The sequence below is a fragment of the Puma concolor genome, chromosome C1, assembly GCF_028749965.1.
Source record: "Puma concolor isolate L17-30 chromosome C1, mPumCon1.1.hap2, whole genome shotgun sequence".
NCBI lineage: Eukaryota > Metazoa > Chordata > Mammalia > Carnivora > Felidae > Puma > Puma concolor.
In genome coordinates, this window is record NC_141674.1 from 122,478,191 (window position 1) to 122,501,377 (window position 23,187).

Genomic DNA, 23,187 nt, shown 5'->3' on the forward strand with positions numbered 1-23,187 from the left:
CTTTAAGAACCCTTTCCCATACGGAAATTTCTTACTTCTGACTGAAATGGTTTCCTTACAGGCATGGTATTTTTCTTGGAAATTGCTTGCTTACTTTCTTGCTTGCATTCACACTTGGTTCGTATTTAAACAGTTAGAGATATGAATATACACATAAAACATAAATTAAATAAGATACACCCTCAGTTAAAAGTTACTAGTGATATTTACTCATTTTTTTCTTTCTATATTTTAGATTCATAATGATGAATCTTTGTTCTATAACAACTTGGACTTAAATGATTACCTTTGATACCTCATCGGTTTATGTAAATTCTGTGGTTTCATTGATCTATTTTTCAAAAGAAAGATTGCTCACATAGTAAGTCATATTTTTCAGACTAATGTGTTCCATTTGGAAACTAGGAAAATAGGGAATCTACTCTTCACATACAGTCAATCAATGCACTCAACTGCATTTTCAGTGACATATTTAAGAAGTGGGATAAGGCCCTCCTGCTGCAAATCACAAATTTTACTCCATTTCTAAATGTTCAACTGCACATGAAATTATAAATCATATTTTCAGCATATGTGTTTGAATGTAGTTTTCACTAATTCAAGTAGGCCTCTCATTTCAGAAAATCAAAACATCTTTATGGAGTACCTTCTGAATGTCAATTTCTACTACATCTCAGGGGTTCAACGATGTATAAAGATGATGTCTTTACTCAAGGATCTCACAGATTGTGTTTGCATATTTAAGTTTTCTTTTGAGCTCTGGGGAAAAATATGCTCTCACAGTTTAAGATTTATGCTACAAATTGAGTAGTTCTTTTATAATATGTGATTAGATAATGCTATTTCTTTTTTGAACTATTTCTGCTTGCATATAAAAATTTGTTGAAGAGGAAAAGTTCTAATAACAATTTCATCTTATTAATAATGGAAGAAAATATTCATTTGCAGAGGGCAACAAATCAGGTCCCTTCCAATTTATCCAGTCTCTTTTCATGTCTTTCTGAGGTTTACATTTACCTAAATAAATAAAATATATACATTTATACTTTTTTACAGGAATAATTAAAATATTTAATCACAAGCAAGGCATGCTAACCATATATTTATTTTTTTAATGTTTATTTACTTTTGGGAGAGTAATTGCCACTAAATTAGGCAATTCCTGCAGATATTTATATATTTTATCATATGATATGAAAAATCACATTCTTAATAATCTCACCGTAAAATTCATAAATGTTGAAAAGCTGTCAAGATCATGCTGTAAGATAACTACGTTTTCCTAATTTTTTAAAAAAAAAATTTAATGTTTATTTATATTTGAGAGAGAGAGAGAGAGAAATAGAGCATGAGCAGGGGAGGGACAGAGAGAGAGAGGGAGACACGAAATCCAAAGCAGGCTCCAAGGCTCTGAGCTGTCAGCACAGAGCCTGACGCAGAGCTCAAACTCACAAACTGAGATCATGACCTGAGCTGAAGTCAGATGCTCCACCCACTGAGCCACCCAGGTGCCCCTTCCTAAATTTTAATGTTCATTTGAAAGTACAGATTTTTTACAGATAACAAATACAATCAGCTTTTTCTCAAAACTATAGCCTGAATTTGTTAATTTTCAAAAATACTTCTTTCAAAAATCCAAGTCTGAATAAACATAATTTATCAGTCGGTAATTTTTTGTTTCATGTAAAAATGGTGTTTCACTAGAAAAATAACTAGTTCAGCTTTCAAATCACACAATGGCACACAAAAAAATACCTTTCCTCAAGACAACCATCATACTTTGGTAGGCAGGAAAAGTGCTTTATGCATATTGCTTATTTAATTACACCAAATATTAAAAAGACATGTCCTTGTTGGTTGACATTTAATAAGGTTAATATTTTTTCATTGCTTCATCAGAAACATTTTTAAGTGACACTGGTTTGGTTGTTTTGTTTTCCTGTAAGTATATGACAATGAAGAGTGCAGTGCCTACTAGTTCTATTTAGTGTCACTGCTTTGATTGTTTGCTAAATGCTAGCACTTATACTGCCCAACCCCACTGATTTTGCATCAGCAGTAAAATGTTAATGTGGTTATTCTTGGATGAATTATAATATATATGTAATCAGCACTACTTCTGTTTGTTGCCAAGCATTTACATGGAAATATTCTAAAACTAGTTAGTGCTGATACTAGAAGAATATAAGAAAATTATAACAAAGTAGATTAAAGCTACTATAAAATATTTTAAAATAAATTTCAAGAAATTAAGAGAATACTATAAGAATCAAAATAATAGCATATATTAGAATTAGATAAACTTATAATGAGGTGGTTGGAGAAAAAGAGTAATTTGAAAGAGTATACTGGAAGAATTTACATAAGTTTAAAAAATTGAAACTAATTTCAGAAATGAAACTTTAATTATAAAAGTAGAAAACTGTTTAGACATCCAGGCTCCAGATAACCTAGCAGCTTTTATAAAGCAGATATTATAGGGTGTAAGAAAAAATAGATATAGAATACAGACTGATAGTAGGAGACTCTAACACATCTCTCTCAACTGAAGACAGATGAAGTGGACAAAATATTAGTGATAATATAAAAAACTTAACAGCTGTAGGGTAGCAGAATATATTACCCAAAAATATGTCACTTTGATGTAAGGATTATTTTGAGCTGAAAGCAGGTGACAAGAAACAGATACACGAAAAGCTTTCTGTTCTCTCCCTATTTGCCAAAAACAGGACTATATTTTTTAAAGGTGCCCCCGCCCCCACTGCTCACCTCTCTACCAAGAAGGACAAATGTTAATCACTGGCTACAAATTAAAGACTTTTTAAGGGCCAATAATATATACATAATATATTATCCAGTGAACTCCAGTTCTAGAAATTAAACTTTGTTTTCAAAATGCATAATGAACACTCATTAGAAAAATATTACCAAATGACCATATCTCAGGCTACAAGGAATATCCCGTATTTCAAAACATGTAATTTAAATAGTGTTCTATCACTACTGTGTAATAACACCAGATGTTATTTTAAAACAAGTCTTTTCCACTGTAATAATAATAATAATAATAAAACCATACGTATTCTATTTGACAATTCATTTGTCATCCAAGAATAAATTAAAAATTTGAAATTTACTGATAATAATAATAAGACATGACACAGAAGCAATGAGATAGATCAAAAGTACTTAGTAAAGGAAAAATCTCAGCATTAAAACCAAACAAAATGAATAAAACATTAAACCCAAAAGTTGAAGAAGAAGAATAAAGTCCACAGAAATAAAGTACAAAGAATAAGATAAAAGGATACATTAATAAGTTAGAAAACAGGAAAACAACAGAACAAACAAATTGAAATATTTTTTGGAGGGACAGGCAAACTAAAATCTCATAGATAATTTAATTTCAAAAACAAACAAGAAAAGACAAACACACAAAATCAGAAAAGATACTTTGTGCTGTTCAAAATTATGGAAAGAAAAACAAAATGACAACAAAAAATAAGCTACTCTGAACAAATATATTCAAATAAATGTTAACTCCTACATGAAAGAATTTTAAAAATCACTGGTAATAAAGATTTGAGTCAAATTGGAGACAGTAAGACTAGAGACCAAGATGACTATAAATAAAGACACCCCCCACACACACACATGCACATACACACTCATACAAATAAAAAGCAAATGTGATCTATGGCTGAGATGTTCTTAAGAAATTAAAACAACAACAACAACAAAAAAAAACCTTTTAAGGTTGTCAATTGTCATTGTCAATGCTACTTAAATCATTCCAGAACATGGAAACACTAAGTAAAAATGTCCACAATTCCTTTATGAAACAAGCATAACATTGATCAAAAACCAGGGGGAAAAAAATCACAGCCATGAAAGAAAACTTTATACCAAACTCCCTTTTAAATACCAATACAAAAAGCTTAAATAAAATATTAGTAAAGAGAATTTAATATTCTTTTTATTTTTTTATTTATTTATTTTTTATTTTATTAATTTTTTTTTCAACGTTTATTTATTTTTGGGACAGAGAGAGACAGAGCATGAACAGGGGAGGGGCAGAGAGAGAGGGAGACACAGAATCGGAAACAGGCTCCAGGCTCCGAGCCATCAGCCCAGAGCCCGACGCGGGGCTCGAACTCACGGAGCGCGAGATCGTGACCTGGCTGAAGTCGGACGCTTAACCGACTGCGCCACCCAGGCGCCCCTCTTTTTAAAACTTATATAGCATTACACCACTGTTGCAAGGGCACTCAATATTAGGAAATCTATTCACAATTCATATTAAAATATCTTAGAAGAAAAAAAAATGATCCTCTCCATAGGTACCATCACGATATATGACAAAATTTAATATCCACATAAGCTAAATAACTAAATAAAATATCTCAACCCAACAGTTACCCTCTCTCTTAACATGGAAACAGCTGTTAGCTTTCTAACAGCTCAGAGCCTGGAGCCTGCTTCTGATTCTGTGTCTCTCTCTTTCTCTACCCCTCCCCCTTGGAAGTTCTGTCTCTCTCTTTCCTTCACAAAGAAACAAACAATAATAATAATAATAATAATAATAAATAAAAAGGGAAGTCCCATATTTTCAGCAAATGCAAACAGGCTAGTGAAAGCATTAAGAGGCATAAAAACAGAAAAAGAAATAAAAGTGCCTCTATTTGCATATGATAATATATATCTGATAACCTCCTAAAGGAATCAAGATAAACTTATCTAAAAGTTAAGTGAATTCTGTAAAGTAGCTGGTTCAGAAAACAACATAGAAAAATCAATAGCCTTCATGGATACAAAGAGAAACAAATTCTAAGAGAAGAAATTATATCGTATAACAAACACAGGAACAGAAAAATAGATGAAAATATCTAGGTTAATATGAGATGTGTAAATTCATATGAGCTAAACTACAAAATACTTCTGAATGAAACATAAATCCAAACATGCTGTGTTCTTTCTTAGGGAGGATCAACATTATAAAGATATTCTCCTGAAGTTAATTTATAAATTTAATACAATGCCTCCAAATAGTGGGTATTACCACTATTACATGATTGCAATATGCACCAGTAATGAAGCATAAGGAATACATCCTGATAATCCTACAGAGTGATCACCAGGATTTATTGTTGAGTGAAAAATTTAAGTGGAGAAATGTGTCTTAATATGTTACTGTTTATTTAAGAAGATAGAGATTAGTATCAATCTATGCATATTTTTTAAATCATACTGCTAAAATGAACACATAATCCATATTTTCAGTGGTAGGTATGGGGAGAGAATGAGTAGAGTGAAGAAGAGTAAGACCTAGTTTTTATTTCTTTTTTTATATATTTAATTTTTAATCATGCAAGTATGTTATATTATTATACAATGAAGTTCAGTGTAATAAGCAGAGATTAAATATTTAAAGAAAAATAAAACCAATAATTCTAACTTTATAGTGAGTACAAAGAACAAGTGTATAAAGGAATTTTGGGGGAGCACCTAAGCGGCTCAGTCGGTTAAGCGTCCAACTTCAGCTTAGGTCATGATCTCAAGGTTCCTCACTTTCCTGAGTTCGAGCCCTGCATCAGGCTCTGTGCTGACAGCTCGGAGCCTGGAGCCTAGAGCTGGTGCCTGCTTCTGATTCTGTATCTCCCTCTCTCTCTGCCTCTCCCCTGCTTGCACTCTCAATCTCTGCCTCTCTCTCTCTCTCTCTCTCTCTGTCTGTCTCAAGAATAAATATTAAAAGAAAAAGAAAGTTTTAAAAACAAAGGACTTTTTTTCCTTTAAATGATTTTTAAATACATTAATTCATCTCTATACTCCAAGGATTGAAAAAACTGAAAAAATAAACTAAATATGATTTACTAATCTTATCATTAGTGGCAAGGTTGGCATGTTTTCCCTGAGACTCTAATGTTGATTTATAGGTTAAAATAAATGAATAATTAGTTTTATTAAATGGGTACCCAGTGGATAGCATTTTTTTTTTAATTTTCTCACTCTGTCCACTTAAAAAGCCTAGAAATAATGATCAACCTAGTAGCACTGAGCACTTCTGTTCAAATCATAATGTACAAATTCAATTTCACTGTAAAGAACCAGAGCTCCAAGTTAGGGGAAAGAAATACAAAGAAAGTACAGAATATTTGGGCATAACACAAAGAAAAGAAGCTATCACAAACTACCTGGATTATAACAAAAGGACTCAGGAACAAACTTAAAGATCAACTCAGACAGGCATGCTGTAAAGCATCAGTTTGGATAATAACTTCAAAGGATTAAAAGCCACACTATGTGTTTAAATTTGTAAGTTTCTAACAATTTTTTAAAATTAAAATAATTTCTTGGTAAATTTGGAGAATGATAGGAAATCAATTAATCATCTTGAAAATGTTTAAGTAGAAGGGAAAACTCAGGCATTTGTCCTGCTTTTCCCACATGTACTGTAGGAAAAGGTTTGGTGGCATTAAATTTTCTTTATAGAAACTTTTTTTTCTTTACAAAAATTTTTTAATTAAGAAGGAAGAGATGTAGAATTTCAAACTTTGGGATACTTAATGAACAGATGGATCAAGCAAAGTTGATATAAAATTTAGAAGAGCATAAAGAGACAATATCGTATATTAAAGACCCACATAAGGGGAGAAATTATCTGCAAATCGTATATCTGATAATAAACCAGTATCAGAATATTGAAAGACTCTTAAAAAATAACACAATTAAAAAGTGGCAACCATTTTGATTGGATATTTCTCTAAAGAAGACAGACAAATGACTAGTAAGTAAATGAAAAGATCCTCAATACCATTAGGCATTAGGTAAATTCCAATCAAAACTACAAGATACTTCACACGCACTAGGATGTTTAACAATAAAAAAAAAAAAAAAACCTAGCATTTTCAGGATGTGGAGAAATTGGACCCTTTCACATTACTGGTAGTAATGTAAAATAGTGCAGCCATATTGGAAACCAGTTTGGAAGTTCCTCACAAACTAAACCAGTTCTCATATGACCAATAACTCCCCTCCTAGGTGCATAGCCAGCAGAGTTGAAAACCTGTCCACACAAAAACTAGTTTATAGTAACGTTATTCATAATAGCCCCAAAGTGACAAAATGCCAAATGTCTACCAACTGATGAGTGGATTAAGAAAATGTGGTATATCCAGTTAATGGGTTATTACTCAGCCACAAAAAAAAATTGAAGTATTGATACATGCTACAACATGGATTATGCTAAATGAAAGAAGCCAATCACTAAAGTCCACATATTGTATGATTCCATTTACATTAAAATTCCAGAATAGGCAGGTCCGTAGAGAAAGAAAACTGATTAGTGCTTGGCAGGGGCTAAGGAAAAGTAGACATGGGGCATAAGGTTAGGATATAAGGTTTCTTTCTGGGATGGCAGAAATGTTCTGAAAATAATATTTGCATAACTTTGTGTATAGACTACAAACCATTTGATTGTACACTTTTATTTCTTTGGTTTATTTATTTGAGTAATCTCTACACCCAACATGGGAGTCGAACTCATGACCCTGAGATCAAGAGTCACAGGCTCCTCTGACTGAGCCAGCCAGGAGCCCCAGGGATTATACACTTTAAAACATCATTTGTACGGTTTTATGAATTAGAGTTCATTCAAAAAGAAATTTAAGTAGAAGGTCATAGAAAGAGTCTATGTATCTGGGTCTTGGGATTCAAAAAGTCACAGTTTATTGATCATAAAGGGAAAGTGTCAGGATTAAAATCTTTCTTTTCAATAGATAAAAATGAAGCTCAGATTAAGAGACATAGTCTTCTATTGCTATTAGCTACCTATATTTTGAGTGACAGGTAAAGAAGTTTTGACACCCTATTACTCCAAAGATTGTGCACATTCTTAAACTATGCTTTAAAAAGAATTTAGGTTTCGGGCACCTGGGTGACTCAGTCATTTAAGCAGCTGGCTTTTGATTTTGGCTCAGGTCATGATATCACAGTTCTTGACTTCAAGCCTAGTCGGTCTCTGCCCTGACATCACGGAGCCTGCGGAGCCTGCTTGGGATTTTGTCTTCCTCTCTCTCTCTGCCCCTCCCCGGCTTGCTGTCTCTCTCAAAAGAAATAGAAATAAACTTAAAAATAATAATAATAATTTAGGTTTAGTTACTGACTTTACACCGGCTTACAGGTAGATTTAAGAAATACATTAATTTTTTTAAGTTTATTTATTTTCTGTGTGCAAGCAGGGGAAGCACAGAGAGGGAGCGACAGAGAGACAGAGAGACAGAGAGAGACAGAGAATCCCAAGCAGGCTCTGTGCTGCCAGCATAGAGCCCGACAAGGGGCGGGGGATGGGGAGGCTGGAATTTACCAAACCCTGAGCTGGTGACCTGAGAGAAAACCGAGAGCGATGCTTAACGGACTGAGCCACCCAGCCCCACAGAAATACATTAATATTTTTTAATGTTAAAAATATGTAAACAGCATGCAACTGCGTAACACTGAAGAAGGGAATTGGGTTCCTATCAGGCAAGAAAGCTCCGGAAGCCATGCTACTCTGAAAGCCGACCTATCCCCTACGTCCCTTTCCAAATGGCACTATGTATTTTGGTTATCCGGTCCCCGTCCACCGTCGTGGACCGTTTTGAATTGTAACTAATAACAACAAACACGGACTCACTCTGACCGCAGGCGCGGCTGCTCCAAGGCCGACGGGAACCTTCTGCAGCGCATGCGCCCTGGTACTTAACAGGTTCCGAGAATTTCCAAAGGACGCAGGTCAGCCTGGCCTTAGCAAGTTTGAGCGAGATCCGCCGGACTGTGGCGTCCTCTGGTGTCTCTGTTGCTGGAGCGAGTCCCAATGAGTTCCCATCTCCGCCGCAGACACTTTAAGATTAGTAAGTGTGTCTCCTTCAAATATTCTCCAGGAGCTTTTCAAAGGTGTTTTTGCGCTGGGTCGTGGGGCAAGTGAGTCCTTGCATGGGCCCTTTAAGAGGAGGTTCTCCTTTCCCTACAGCCTGTGGTTTTCCTATAGAGAATCCCCCTTTGTCTTCAGAACCAGGAGTTTGGGTGCTCATGTCTCCTGTGTAGGATCTAGGGATTGGGGTGCCTGATGTAAAGCACACAGCCCTTGCTTTCCAGGGAAAAGTCTTGTATTTTGGTGTTGCCTTCTGATTGTGGATTGCTACACCTGAAGTGTTTTGTCTGTTTGTTAGAGGGTCTCTCTGGTGAGACCCTACCTCTTCTACCTGCTTTGGATGCTGCCCTTTTATCCTTTGTTGTGGAGACTTTGTTTGGACCAGTTGTCAAGTCTTTTCCCGAGAAAATTACTGCATATGTAGTTGTAAATTTGTTTTGTCCGTGGGAAGAGGTGAGTGCCAGATCTTGCTACACCACCGTCTTCAGCCCTGTCCTCCCAGAAATCGCGGGGTCTATGCTGGAAAGGATTGGGATTACGTCTCTTGGGGTGGGGTCTATTGTGCTCCGTGTAAGGGGGAAATCAAAGGAGTACATGAAATGTCTCCTATTCAGAATTGTGGACTGTGCCAGTGATAGCTAGCACTCCCTAAATTCTACATTTGCCTCCCTGAATTTTCTAATCTCTTTGATATTAGGTTGGACCCTGAGAGCTATCCTGAAAAACGGACTACAGGCAGGTGTGATGGGTATCGCTTCTGAGAGATGGCAATTGAAAGCTGCTATTGGGTGTCTCCTTCAACCTTGAGGTTACAGCTTGGAGACATGTGTTTCCAATAACAGGTGAGAGTAAAACCATATATATGACACCTGCCCATTTTTGACCTCATGTGAGTGAGAAAGCTTTAGTTCTTTAATGTTTTTTCTTTGATTGCACTAACCAGTGAGTCTTACTTGAGTAATCCATAGGCTTTCAGTAACTCAACTTTATTAAGCTTACAGTTTCCTTATATAATAATTAGGATAGTGATTGTACTTAATTCCCGCAGCTGCTGTAAAGGTGAAATAAATCTGTTAATGAGCTTATCCTGGTGTTACCGAAACTTAAGTTCAGCTGCCTATTGCTAGAAAAGCCATTACTCATGAGGGAGTCTTGATTGGAAAGGAATATGAGCTTTATTCAGGAGGCCGAGGCGGGCCACCTGGGGAAATGGGGGGCTCTTCTCCAAAGGTCAACTTCAAGGTTTCTGTCTGGCCCAGGGATTTTTAAAGGGATATAGGGCAGTTAATCAGTAAGGTCATAATATTTCTTGATTACGTGCAGACTCGATGGTGCCAGCTACAGATGTTAGTGCTCGGAGGTTGTGCAAGGGGGTCAGGTTCCTTAGTGCCCTGGGGGTTGTTCAAGGGGGTCTGGTCCCTTAGTGCCCAGGCATTATGTAAAGGGTCTGGTTTTTGTTTTGTGATGTGCAGAAGTTCTCTGTTCGTTCTAGGAAAGAATGCATAATGTATAGATGTACATAGGTGAATCACATGGGCTGAGGTTGGGCTAAGGTTATTTGCTAAAGTGTAAAGACAGGTGGGTTGCCCAGAGGAGCCAAGGTGGCTTCCCTGGGTCCTGGCCCAGACTAAGCAATGAGTTAATGTTAGCTGTTATTACCTTTTATTTCCTGAGCAAATTATAAACAGACTAGGGTATAGTATAAATCACACACATTAAAAAGTATACATGAATGAGGCATTATGCTCAATGATGTAGAGTAATGAGAGGGAATTTAGGTTTTGGGAAGAATTCAAAATAACTGGGAGATAGAATTTGACGAAGTAAATGAGGATAAACTAAATTAAATTTCAAAATGTTGTACAGAGTCCAGATAAAGTTAAAACATATACCAAACTTTTTAGTTTGGTATAGATTTCATGTACCAAACTTTTTAACTTCTTTTACTAATACCTATCAATTTGGGGACAAATGGAAAGCAGGCAAATTATATGGTTTTCTGGGCTTGAGGAAAGCATACCAAAAGAAGGTTGGTAAAATACAATGTGTATGACTTGTATTGCGTCTAAGCTAGAGAAAGACTGAACTGAGATCCTAAGGCAGATAGTGAGCTGGGGGCAGCAGTTCGTTTTATTTATCATTTTTAATCCTGTGGAAATACTTGTTTTTATAGGCTGTGTATTCTTCAGTTAAAACAAATCTAACACACCACAAAATAAGAAAATTAAACTTAACACAAAATTTTGTAATCACGGTCCCTCTTTCAGGGGTTATTTGAATTGAGAAAGAATTGTTAGGAAATGGCAGGACTTCACTCCAAGTTTCTCTAAATTGATGTGGGATAGGTAGCTGCGTACAGACCCACTGCTAGCCAGTGCGACAGTGGACTGTGGAGTCCTTTTGACTTGGGAAAAACAAGTAAATTCATTATGAGATAGTTATTCAAAGGGAACAGGTCCAAGGGATTAGCGTATGCCATAAGGGAGCATTATAAATGACTCAGTGAAAATCAAACCGTGATTGAATATGCTGATACTTTTTAGTAAATGATGACTCCTTTAGCTATAACATTTGAATGAAAATAGCCATTTATACATTTGACATGTTAATTAAATTAAGTGTTCAAAAAGGTGGGGGTGGGGATCCTAATGCTGTATCAAATAGCACAGTACCTGCCGCATAGTAGGCACAAAACGTCTTTTCGTTATTACATGATTTGAAGTCAACCTTGAAGTTGAAATTTTCCATTTATCCTGGGCAAGAGAATTTACAACTTGTTCTCCCCAGAGGCTCAGAATCCAATTACATCATACAGATCATTAAAAGTCACACATGGTGTCCTAAAGGGATAGAGAGTTGGAGTGTAATGACAATTACTCCCATTAAAAGAGCTTGTGAATGGGGAGGCTGTGTTACCTGTGTTTCTTTTGCTTTTCCCATTGGAATATGCCTTATGTAATCCATCAATCAGGAGAATTAATGGTGTGACTAGCAATTCAGACCATACAGAGATAATCAAGGCATCATAAATCGTGTTAGAGCAAATAAAGCCTGCAAAATGGGACTGCTAGCACAGCAATCAAATTTCAAAACTGCCTGCCTGCACTAGAAACCATGTTGATAATGAAGAGCAAAGGTGAAAAGAGAAAATGTCAGCTAGGGAAGGAGCATACCAACTCTTCAGAAGAGAGGGTGGAGCAGATTTGGGGGGATTTCTGGGAGGAAAAGTGAGATCCCTTCAAACGAAGGGTGTGTGTAAACCCCAGGTCCTCACTGTTCAATGTCTTGATCTCTCTGTAGTGAAAATATCGGCAAGTAGGCTCTTACCACCTTTCGTAGGATCTACCTTTTTCTTCTGTGTCCTACACTGAGCACCTGCCTTACAGCCATTGTCCTTGTTCTTACATTCTTATTTGCACCCCACTAAGGGGAAGGCAATTTCAGATATGTAACTTCCTAGCCTGCCACACCTGTATACCTACGTACAATAGGGGCTTGCAGCCAAAGCCTGGACAGAAGGTTTTGAAAGGAATTCTGCTGGAGACTTCTGGAGAAAGTCATCTTTCCTGATAAAAAACCATAGTCACTCTTTGTCTATCTAGCCTGGGATACTGTTGTGAAAGGACACACCAGCTGGGGCAGTTGTGGTTATCTAGAAGCTAATGAAGGAGCCACATAACAAAGGGAAGCTGGAGAAGTGGCAAAGTGGGAAGAGCCTGGGATTTGATTTCCACACTGATCTGTTCAACTGTCCCCCAGAAGCACCCAATTTTAGCTCTGTTGTGATGTGAGTATATAAAGGTTCTTGTTCTTTAAGCCAGTGTCTCTCAAACTTTTACTCTGCATATAAATCACTTGAGATTTGTTACCATCAAATCTTTCTGATTTGGAGGGCCAGGATGGTGCCTGAGAGTCTGCATTTCTAAGGAACTCTCAGCTAGTACCCAAACTGCCCACATATTGGGTCACGGGTATTTAAGCCACTTTTAAGTTTGCATCGTTACTTGAAATCAGATGCATACTAAGTGGCGACCCTGAATAGTGAGGGACTTGAAAGTTTAACCCAACCTGAAGATATGCAGGATGGACCTTAAGAATTCACCAGCTAAAAAATTCATAGATAGGGTTATCACATGTGAAGGCTTTGAGGTCATCATGGTATGTGTTCCAATCCTGGTTTATTAACAGTTTAATAACTGTGTGACCCTGTGGAAAATTGTTTAACTTCTCTGAATGTTGATTTCCTCCAAGAACAGCACTTGTCTCACGTGGTTGGTTTGGGCATTCATTGAGATGATGTGACAGAGCGCCTAGATGTTGAACATACATGAATTCCTCTTCTATTGACTCTTTTGGACTTCTGTATTATTAAGCTTCACTTATGCCAAAGATTACTTAGTTAAAATGGTACCAAGTCTGATAGAGGACATTGCGAGAATCAGCCCAGAGACTTTTCTCTTAACCAAGCTGCTGTATCACAAGCCTACAATGCTTGTATCAGACTATCTTAAACTTAATTGGAAGTCTAAAAGAAAAATAATCAAAATTGTACTTTGATAGGACTTTTTTTTAATCTGTCTGCCTTGTCTTTGATGAGAAAGGAAATTTTTTAATTTACAGACTCTTTCTTCCAAAACTGCTGGAAATTTGCCCAATGGAATGACTGTTGCTAGCAGATCTGATCAGTGGTAAAAACAAAAAAATCTATTTCTTCTAGTGATAGACAAATGGGAGGTAATGCAGTTTTCCTAAGTCGTATTATAAAGAGGATTGCGGATGTCAGGTATGGCTCTAAATGTTGCAGTGTGCTTTCTGGGTTTTAATATTTGAAGATTAGGTAGGGTTTTCATGTTTACAAGCCTGGGTGCTTTGATCAACATAATGTTTTTAATGCCTCTTGTAATGATTTTGGAATGTTCTTGGCGTAACGTCCAAACAAGGGATTTTACTAATGACATCTTAGATATATGGTCATTGTCTTCTGGGCAAGGGTTTCCATGGATGGGAATAATTCTTGCATATTTCCAATCAAAAACAAAATATGCTTTAATATTACATACATCCTCTTGACGTCAGTGAATCCACGTAGCTTCAAATATGGCTAGAGTGGTGCATTAGCCTATCATTACCTTTCAGTATTATTGTATCAAATCATTCTTTAAAATATCTGGAACTATACGTTTAAATACTCAGAATCCTTTCTGAGATGAAACCCCTCCTACTTGAAGAGAGTCTATAGAGCAGAAAGTCTTCTCAAATGGCTGGAGCTAGGTTTTCAGCTATTCACTCATTAGTTATATTAGTGTGGGCACCTTACATACTCCTCTGAGAGTCCCATTTCCTTATCTGTAAAATGGGAATCATTTTACATACTTGAGGGCACATTGAGAAGTTTAATTTGATAATGAATGTAGAACACTTAGTTGATGCTTGGTATTAGTAAGCATCCGGGAAATTTTAGGTAGAAACAGCTTGTTCCAGGGGCGCCTGGGTGGCTCAGTCATTTGAGCATCTAACTTCAGCTCCAGTCATGATCTCACAGTTTATGAGGTTGGGCCCCATGTCAGGCTTGCTGCTGTCAGTGCAGAACTGGCTATGGATCCTGTCTCCCTCTCTCTCTGTCCCTGCCCCACTTTCTCTCTCTCCCCCAAAAATGAACATTAAAAAAAAAAAAAAAAAAACAGCTATTCAAACCTGAAAAGGAAGCACCTCTTTATTCTCATTTTATTTGCTCATCCTGTAGTATTCACATTGGTATACTCTTGTGGGCCAAAAGGTTTCCCCCCAGAGTACAGCCTGATGCGTGTGTATTTTATTTTGAGAACTGATTCTAGGAGATACAAGTGAGGGACTGAGATGAGATGAATAGGGGAAATGGGAAATAGAAAGGTATGCAGCTGAGTCCCTTGGGGCCTTGTAAAGACCATGCAGACTATCTGAGGAAAGAAAATGGGGAACATGTAGTCAACCGCTCCTGTCTTCCATTAACCAGGTTTGAGTGTGGGTATGAACATCCTGATGTATATTTGTAGTGCGTAAGTGAATGAGAGTGTTGGTTCCTGTAGAGAGCTGATATTATGGCAAAGAATCCCCAGACAGAAAGGGAAAGAGAACGCAGCGAAGGGAAAGTTTTATTTATGCACTGCTGGGTGCTGTACGATGTGAAGGTGGTGAGAGCATTTGAGGAGAGACGAGGAGGTATTTCATACGTGATTCTTTATACAGGCCAGGCTCCCTCCATGATCTTTGAAATTTGAGAGCAATTCAGTCCCAGATTCTTCTGTTTCAAAGCCCACCACTTGAGGACAATGGCTTAAATAATCCCCTGTATGGTAAAGACCGATGTTCACATCACCTCTTTCTAGTTGATCTACAACTGGAATGTGCATGACACTCAAAGGTGATTCCTATCCTAAGTATCCAATCAGAAAAGACACCCTCTCAGGGTGAACTAAGACCCACGTTTTGAAGAGTATCTTCCTTTAGTTCCCAGGAAAATTCAAACAGATCTCATGGTCTCCTTAGTGTCTAGGTGTTGAATCAGAGACCTCCATGGAGGCAATTAACATAAAAAGTAACAGAAACAACACTTTTCTCTTTTAAAAATAGTTTTGAGGGGTGCCTGGGTTGCTCAGTCCGTTAGGTGTCCGACTTGGGCTCGGGTCACGATCTCACGGCTCATGAGTTCGAGCCCCGCGTTGGGCTCTGTGCTGACCGCTCTGGGCCTGGAGCCTGCTTCCGATTCTGTGTCTCCCTCTCTCTCTCTCTGCCCCTCCCCCGCTCATGCTCTGTCTCTCTCTCTCTCTCTCAAAAATAAATAAACATTGGGGCGCGTGGGTGGCGCAGTCGGTTAAGCGTCCGACTTCAGCCAGGTCACGATCTCGCGGTCCGTGAGTTCGAGCCCCGCATCAGGCTCTGGGCTGATGGCTCAGAGCCTGGAGCCTGTTTCCGATTCTGTGTCTCCCTCTCTCTCTGCTCCTCCCCCGTTCATGCTCTGTCTCTCTCTGTCCCAAAAATAAAATAAAAACGTTGGAAAAAAATTTTTTTTTAAATTAAAAATAAAAAAAAAATAAATAAATAAACATTAAAAAAAATTTAAAAACATAGTTTTGAAAGGTTATGTGTGTATCTGTGTGGATGATTTGATACTGCTTACCTGTTTTATTATAGAATTTTTAGTTTGTCTTGAGGTTTTTACCTTTAAGGGGCAAATCACACTTAAAAAGCCTGCTACTGGAGTTCTAGGAAGCAGATAGAATGCACAAATACACGTGAAATAGTTGGATTGTAACCAAGGGCAAATGGATCAAAGAGAACATTCAGTCACATGATTCTTCTAATAACTGGTGTCTATGTCGGTGAGCACTCCCTTTTCTAAAGCAGCCCAGTGATTAAAACTCAAAGAATCACGGGAGATGAAAAATGTCCACCTTCCTATTAAGCAGTATGTTTTCACTGGAGGTCTATTTAGCCTTTAAGGTGAAAGTGGGTTCCAGACAAATGTCTTTCACATTAGAAACTGTATTAAATTAATTGAAAAATAGATAAACATTGATAATAGTAATAAAACAGGAGAAATGATGAACAGTAAAAGGTAAATACTTTTAAAATGTTGCTCAAATAGACATTCAATAAAACCACATCTTTCAGACAGCATAATTATTTGCATCATAAAAAACTCTAGTGGTTGAAATTTAAAATATTGATTAAAAAGCTTCAGTTGGACTTCAAATCAGCCTAAAAAGAAATTTCCATCTTAATAAAATAGGCAAAACTTTCCTTTTAAACATTAAAACTTATTTTTTTTTTAAAAATGTGTTTACTATTCTTGAAAAAGACCTGAAATGGGTCTCTCAGAAAAGTGAGCCTTTCCCATTTTAAACTGAATTCAGCGGAGCAGTGAAGACACAATACCATAGCATCCAGAAGAAAAGTCGAATATCTAAAAAACAATCTCTACGTTTCCAAATACCCAGATTTTGGAGTTGATCCTTTAAACAAACAGGAGGGTTACTGAGCAGTTCTGTGACATCTTTAAGTTTCCTCCTGGTGTTCTAATGTCATGATATCCAGCCTGTCCTGAGGAATTTGAGAGAAACCACAAAAACATAGCACGCTGCCTAGAATTATCTGAACTTCTAAGCTTGATTACAGACTTTCAGACATCTGAGAAGATCCCTTAAGTCACCAAAGTGATTTTAGTCACCAAATTTAATATTCTCATGACTTAAATTTGACTTCAGACAGTCAAGTTTATTTTACACTCTCAGTTACTTACTACTGCAAGTCAATACAGCACAGGAATTAATGCATTTGTGCCTTCAACTCAAATAGCAAACACTGCTGTTGGTGAACTTTTTGGCCAATGAATAAAAAATATTTCATTTCTAATTCTCACCAGAAGGATTTAAATTAAACAGTAACAGATGAAGTGGGCAGGCACAGAATACTAATAGGAACTGGCAAATGAAATAATCCAGCTCTTTGCTTTTACAATGAAAATGAGAATTGATTCTGCATTGAGAGAGAGAAGTAAAAGGACCAAGTGTTTTAAAAAAAGCCTTCTCCACCAAAAGAGCAAAATAGCACTCAGTGGCATTGCATTGTTAACAAAATTTCTTTATCAGAAACTATAATTTAATATTTAAGTATCTAATTTACATGTGACAAGGTATCATATTCAAAAAATTAAATTGCAACTAGAAAACTAGTAACCACTAAAAACGATACCAAACACAACCCAAACATTTATAGGAAAGCAACAGCTAGAGTCTGAACTGGAAAAAATGTTTCATCATATTTGGCTCATTAAACAAAGCATCCATTACAGCCTGTAAAAGAGCATCTCTTGTAATTCATCAGACGTTTATCCTTTGTAGCATGAATAACATGTAAAGATAGATTTATTGACTATATATGCACACGTGTGTCTATATATTGTGAGACATACACTCGTGTGTTGTTTTAAAGATACTGTATCTACTGATAACTGGCTGAACTTTGGAAGGTGCTGAAATCCGTATTTCTACATGACCCTTGACCCACTTAATAATGTCTTTTTATAAACAGAAATTACATAAAATACTCTGTTTTTTATTAACTGAATATTTTCGTAAGCATAATAATAGACAATGAAGGAATTGCACTTGTAAAGATACAGGTGTTAGATTGCAGCTCAGCCATCAAAGATCAGGGGTGTGGTACTGATAAGTAAGTGTGCATCCTATGCAAAGATGATGGTGGCCACTGAAATTAAAATGAGAGCAACTAGTTACAGAACAAAGAGGGGGATAACAGAAGAAAACATGCACTACTCCTACTTTAATGCAAAACTAATTTCTCCCAGGAAACCAACCCTTAGACCTTCCTTACACAAAGAAACAGGTTCTGCACCCTTAGCAACACAGTAGACTTGGACATCTGGTTTCAAATTCTAGTTCATTGTCTCTGAGTGTGCTGTTCCAGTGTCACCTCCTTAAGCTGCCCTTGGAATTCTGGAGCATGTACAATATTACAGTCTCTTGGTTAGGTTCCATTGAGCCTCAATATCCCCTTCAGTTCTATATAAATAGGGTCCGTTATTCATCTTCTTCTGGTTCCTGTGGTAACACGGGTATTTCTTCCTTTAAACAATCACTGAAGAATCTGAGGATTGTGCTGTAGAGATGATACTTGCTCTTCTCAGATATGTTATGACCTTCATCTGGGTAGATCTAAGATATTGAGGGAGGAAGAGATTTAAAGTTACCAAATAGATACTGTCCCTCAGAATTCATTCCTTTAGCCCAATGGCAAGGGAACTTTGGAAAGTAATATCTGACCAAAATCTAACCTAATTTAACTCTTGAGTTCTTTGTGCCCAGCTTTTCTTTTTGTAATTATAATCCCATGGTAATAATTGAGATAAAATACAATTTTCTACGTATTTAAATTAAAATTCATTGGTCAAAAAAAGTAGAGCTCTCTGTGTTCGTGTTGGCTAAGACAACACTAACATTCCCCTCAGCTTGACTAAATTTTAAAGTTTCTTCCCAACTATAGGGCCGTGACCTTTCTTTTCTTAAGAGCATTCACTCTAGAAAACTCGCAATTTTGTAAATTCGCTGTCCCTTTGTATGTAAATCTTCTTCAGTAGTGCCACTTTTACAATTTAGGAAATGTCCTTCTCAAGGACCTAAAAGCCATTTCTCCTAAATGTAAATATTGAAGGGGATAAACCCTCCTCCAAGTTGTAAAACTACCTTTTGTCATAAAGTTTACTTTTCCTTTTGGTAAGGTGAATTACCACACACAGATGACCTATGATTCCCTCCACCTCAGTTATTAAATACTCTCCAGCCCTCTATTTCAAAAGATTTAATTTCTCTCCCCTTTTGCAATAGTCTTAAATAAAGTCTTCCTTGTCTGTTTAATCTTGTCCGGTACAAATTTTATTTTGACCATGACCCCTCCAATATAAAAGACATTAGTAATTTTTCTAAAATTACAAATACAAATATTTGTCAATTCCTGGGTGTAAAGTTTTTATTTTTTTTTTATTTTTTAAACTTTTTATTACTTTTACTATTAACATGACATCACTTATTTTTTACTTTTTTAATATTTTCAAGTTTTTATTTTAATTCCAGTTGACTTACAGTATTATGTTGGTTTCAGATGCATAGCACAGTAATTCAACAGGTTCATACAAAAAATATAGAGTGCTTCATGAATTTGCATGCCATCTTTGCGCAGGGGCCCTACCAATCTTCTCTGTATTGTTCCAGTTTCAGTATATGTGCTGCTGAAGCAAGTATCTAAGTATAACTTTTTTAGATGGTGCCTCACTGCTGTGACGAAAGCCTCCTGCTCCTTCGTATTGTGGCATGACCTACCATCTGTCTATCTCTACATCTCCATGGGTCATCACCCTAACCCTGGTACCTGCGTTGTAGAAATGTTGAACTACTTTTGGTTCTTTAAAATGCTGAAAAATGAAAATCACTTCTTTTCCCCCTTCTGTGACTCCTCCCTCAGACTGAAAGTTCCTTAAAGGTGTAAGATCTGTCGTATTGATCCATCTAGCCCAGTGATCGCTATAAAGTAAGTCTTTGATACCATTTACTATATGTGGTTGCGCATGTAATAAAGGATGATAAAGGGACTAGAAGGGAAATAGAACATTAAGCCTTTAAGACAATTCATTATTCATGATAGAGATGAAAGTCTGAGAGGAAAAAGATGCTTTTGGAAGTTTATTCAATTTAGTTATCAAGCATGAGCTGATCTACCTTCTCAGCATGGTAACGGGAAAACAGCCCACAATCTTTGATACGTAAAAATCACAGTTAAAAACAATAGCATGGGAGACAGAGTAGTACAGAAGCTGTGTTCTGTATCCCATAACTAAAAAACCAAGGTAGGAAAACAGTCTTGTGAAAAAGTGGCTTACCTGCATAGTATAATTCACTCCAGCTTTTATTAGATGTTTGATTAATTCTGCTGAATGCTGGAAATGGACTTTTGCTGTAAGAAATTAAATTATATTATTCAATGCAGATACATTTGTTAGGATCAGAACGTTTTAAATCATTTTTTAAAGAGATTATGTTACCTCACATACATTGCACATCAACTCGAAAGCCAGTAAGATACGATGATGATAAAACTTTGAGGTTTATGAAAAAAAAAATACTAAACATTACAAAAAAAATAGATTGACACAGGAGCTACTACTGAGGCTGTACTTATTGTAAAGGATGGTATTTAAATTTACTTTATCATTTGTTTATTTCTAATTGTTCAAATATGTTATATCATTACAACTATTTAACACACTGAATATCTATCTGTATGATAATATAGCAAACCATCTTTCCGTTCCTCTCTGAGGATTACTGGGGCCCAGTCTCTGTCAGATACTGACATTTTGTTTTATTTTAAATTGGAAAAAATTATTCCATGTTAAGAAATTAGACTCTACATCTCATTATTGAAGGACTCAGTATTTAATGGGGATCATACAGGTTTCTCCTGTTTACTTCTGTCTTCCCTCTCTGCCTGAACCTGAGGTCCGAAACTCTGAAATACACGGCACAGTAGATTGGGGCTGTGTAAATTGCCCTAACTAGCTCTGAAGACAGATGGAGCACTCAAACCTCTTTGTGCAGCACTTGGCTCAGATGCTGCCTGGCTATTTATTCCTATACTTTGTGCATCTTTAAATTTCTGTAAATAACTTTTAAGCTAACCTTTAAGTGTCTTTATTAAACTAGGTCGGACTTAAATAGTTTAATCTTCTTCATTGCTCTAATTCTATGATGCTGCTTAATCCTACTACATAGCAGACAATAAAAGATTCCAAAAGATAATTTAAATCTTTTTAAAATCTACCCAAATCTTTTTCAACTTCTTCCTTTTGTACTTAGAGTATTACCATGTTACTTCTTTTTTTTTTTTAATATTAAATTTATTGTCAAATTGGTTTCCATACAACACCCAGTGCTCATCCCAACAGGTGCCCTCCTCAATACCCATGACCCACCCTCCCCTCCCCCATCAACCCTCAGTTTTTAAGAGTCTCTTATGGTTTGGCTCCCTCCCTAACTTTTTTTTTTCCTTCCCCTCTCCCATGGTCTTCTGTTAAGACCATGTTACTTCTTTCCTTTTTTTAATTTTTTTTAATGTTTATTTACTTTTGAAGGAGAGAGAGACAAAGTGTGAGTGGGGGAGGGGCAGAGAGAGAAGGAGACACATAATCCCAAGCAGTCTCCAGGCTCCAAGCTGTCAGCACATAGCCTGATGAGGAGCTCGAACTCATGAACAGCGAGATCATGACCCGAGCCGAAGTCGGTAGCTTAACCGACTGAGCCACCCAGGCGCCCCATCATGTTACTTCTAAGTAAGTTTGAAAATTACCCTGTAAATGTAAGAGTTATGAGAAATGCTGATGGGGGGGGGGGGTGACAATGATTGAGGTAAAACGATCCCTAACAGAGCTCAGTTGTTTATTATCGAAAAAAAAGTTGGAAAGGGACTCTGTCATTTCACTGTATGGATTCAGCTGAGAAGATAAATGTACAAATATATCTTCCAGTTAGATTTTTTTTTGTTTAGTTTCTGGTGTGAATCCTGTTGGAATTTATCACTAGCCCCCATCCTAAAACAGGAGTATTAAGGGTCTGATTGTCTTTGTGAACTAATTTGTTGATAGTTTTTGGGGATAATATTAATAATAGTACTATTACAATGCCATTGAGCACCTATAATCCACCAGGCCCTTATGAGGTGTATGTATGTGGTGGGTGTATAAGTGTGTGTGTGTGTGTGTGTGTGTGTGTGTGTGTGTGTGTGTGTGTGTGTGTGTGTGTGTGTGCGCGCGCGCGTGTGTGCATGCACACACAGGTGCTTTTCCTCTGAAGTGGCCAGTGCTGAACCTCTGCTAGCATTTTATCAGTGGGGTGAAAACCCAGATCCATGGCTGAGTCAGACAGGAAGAACATGATTTTCTTTAATAGCTGCAACACATTGACAGAGACATTTGGAGAGCACTAATACATTCTAGGGTAATGACCAGATGTAAAATAATTTAACACCCAAGAGAACTTAGTCTCACAACTGATGCTTCAGAGCACATCATGACAGATTCAGAGCCTTCATGACAGATTCAAACCCCCTTTCTATGAATTAGTAGTTGTGTGATATTTGGCAGGTTAGATACATTCCATAATATTTACTTCCCCAATCAGTTAAGAGTAATAATACCTGTTATGCAACATTTTTGTGAAAAAAGGATAGTGTAATCTTAAAAGCTTTTGCCATATTTTCTGACATATACTCAACACTTGATTTCTATTTTTTGTTGCCACTATTAATATACATGTAAGATCTTAATACCTTAGAACAAGATTCTAATGTCTCAAAATGTTTATCCTCTTTTTCCTATATTTAACCCAACACAGGTATGAGATCATCTAAGTATTTTTTAAAATTTTATAATTGTTGCAGATTTTCAGAAAAGTTGAAAAGACCATACAGAGAGTTCATGTATGCCCCTTACCCAAATCCTCCTATTGTTAACATCTCACATTATTATGGCCCATTTGTTACAATTAAGAAACATTTAGATATCATGACTCCTTAACCTCTTCTGATCTATGAGAAATCGTCAGACTTGTTTTTGATGACCTTGACAATTCTGAGGAGTACAGGTCAAATGTTTGGCAAATATACCTCATTTGGGTTTGTCTAATGTTTTTCTCGTGGGTAGACTGAGGTAATGGGTTTTTGGGACAAAACCA

General features: G+C 36.7%; 1 protein-coding gene, 1 long non-coding RNA gene and 1 other non-coding gene across 4 annotated transcripts in view; 1 reads left to right on the forward strand and 2 right to left on the reverse strand.

Moving 5' to 3' along the window:
* Positions 1-9,626: 9,626 nt before the first annotated feature.
* The window catches only part of LOC147578419 (uncharacterized), a 66,986-nt gene continuing 53,425 nt past the window's right edge, over positions 9,627-23,187 (forward strand). Inside the window, exon 1 of the long non-coding RNA XR_015255174.1 lies at positions 9,627-9,750. This is a non-coding gene — a long non-coding RNA (uncharacterized LOC147578419). The remainder of the gene's footprint in view (positions 9,751-23,187) is intronic.
* The window catches only part of DPP10 (dipeptidyl peptidase like 10), a 659,495-nt gene continuing 653,395 nt past the window's right edge, over positions 17,088-23,187 (reverse strand). For both annotated transcript variants that reach the window (XM_086718449.1, XM_086718450.1), the window contains exons 25-26: positions 20,340-20,413; positions 17,088-18,621 (exon numbers count right to left, since the gene is read on the reverse strand). In XM_086718449.1, coding sequence (XP_086574575.1) covers positions 18,487-18,621; positions 20,340-20,413 — 209 coding nt within the window. In that variant the 3' untranslated portion in view covers positions 17,088-18,486. The remainder of the gene's footprint in view (positions 18,622-20,339; positions 20,414-23,187) is intronic.
* LOC112849041 (U6 spliceosomal RNA) lies at positions 19,598-19,700 on the reverse strand. Its single transcript, XR_003222492.1, has one exon. It is a non-coding gene; the product is annotated as a U6 spliceosomal RNA (small nuclear RNA).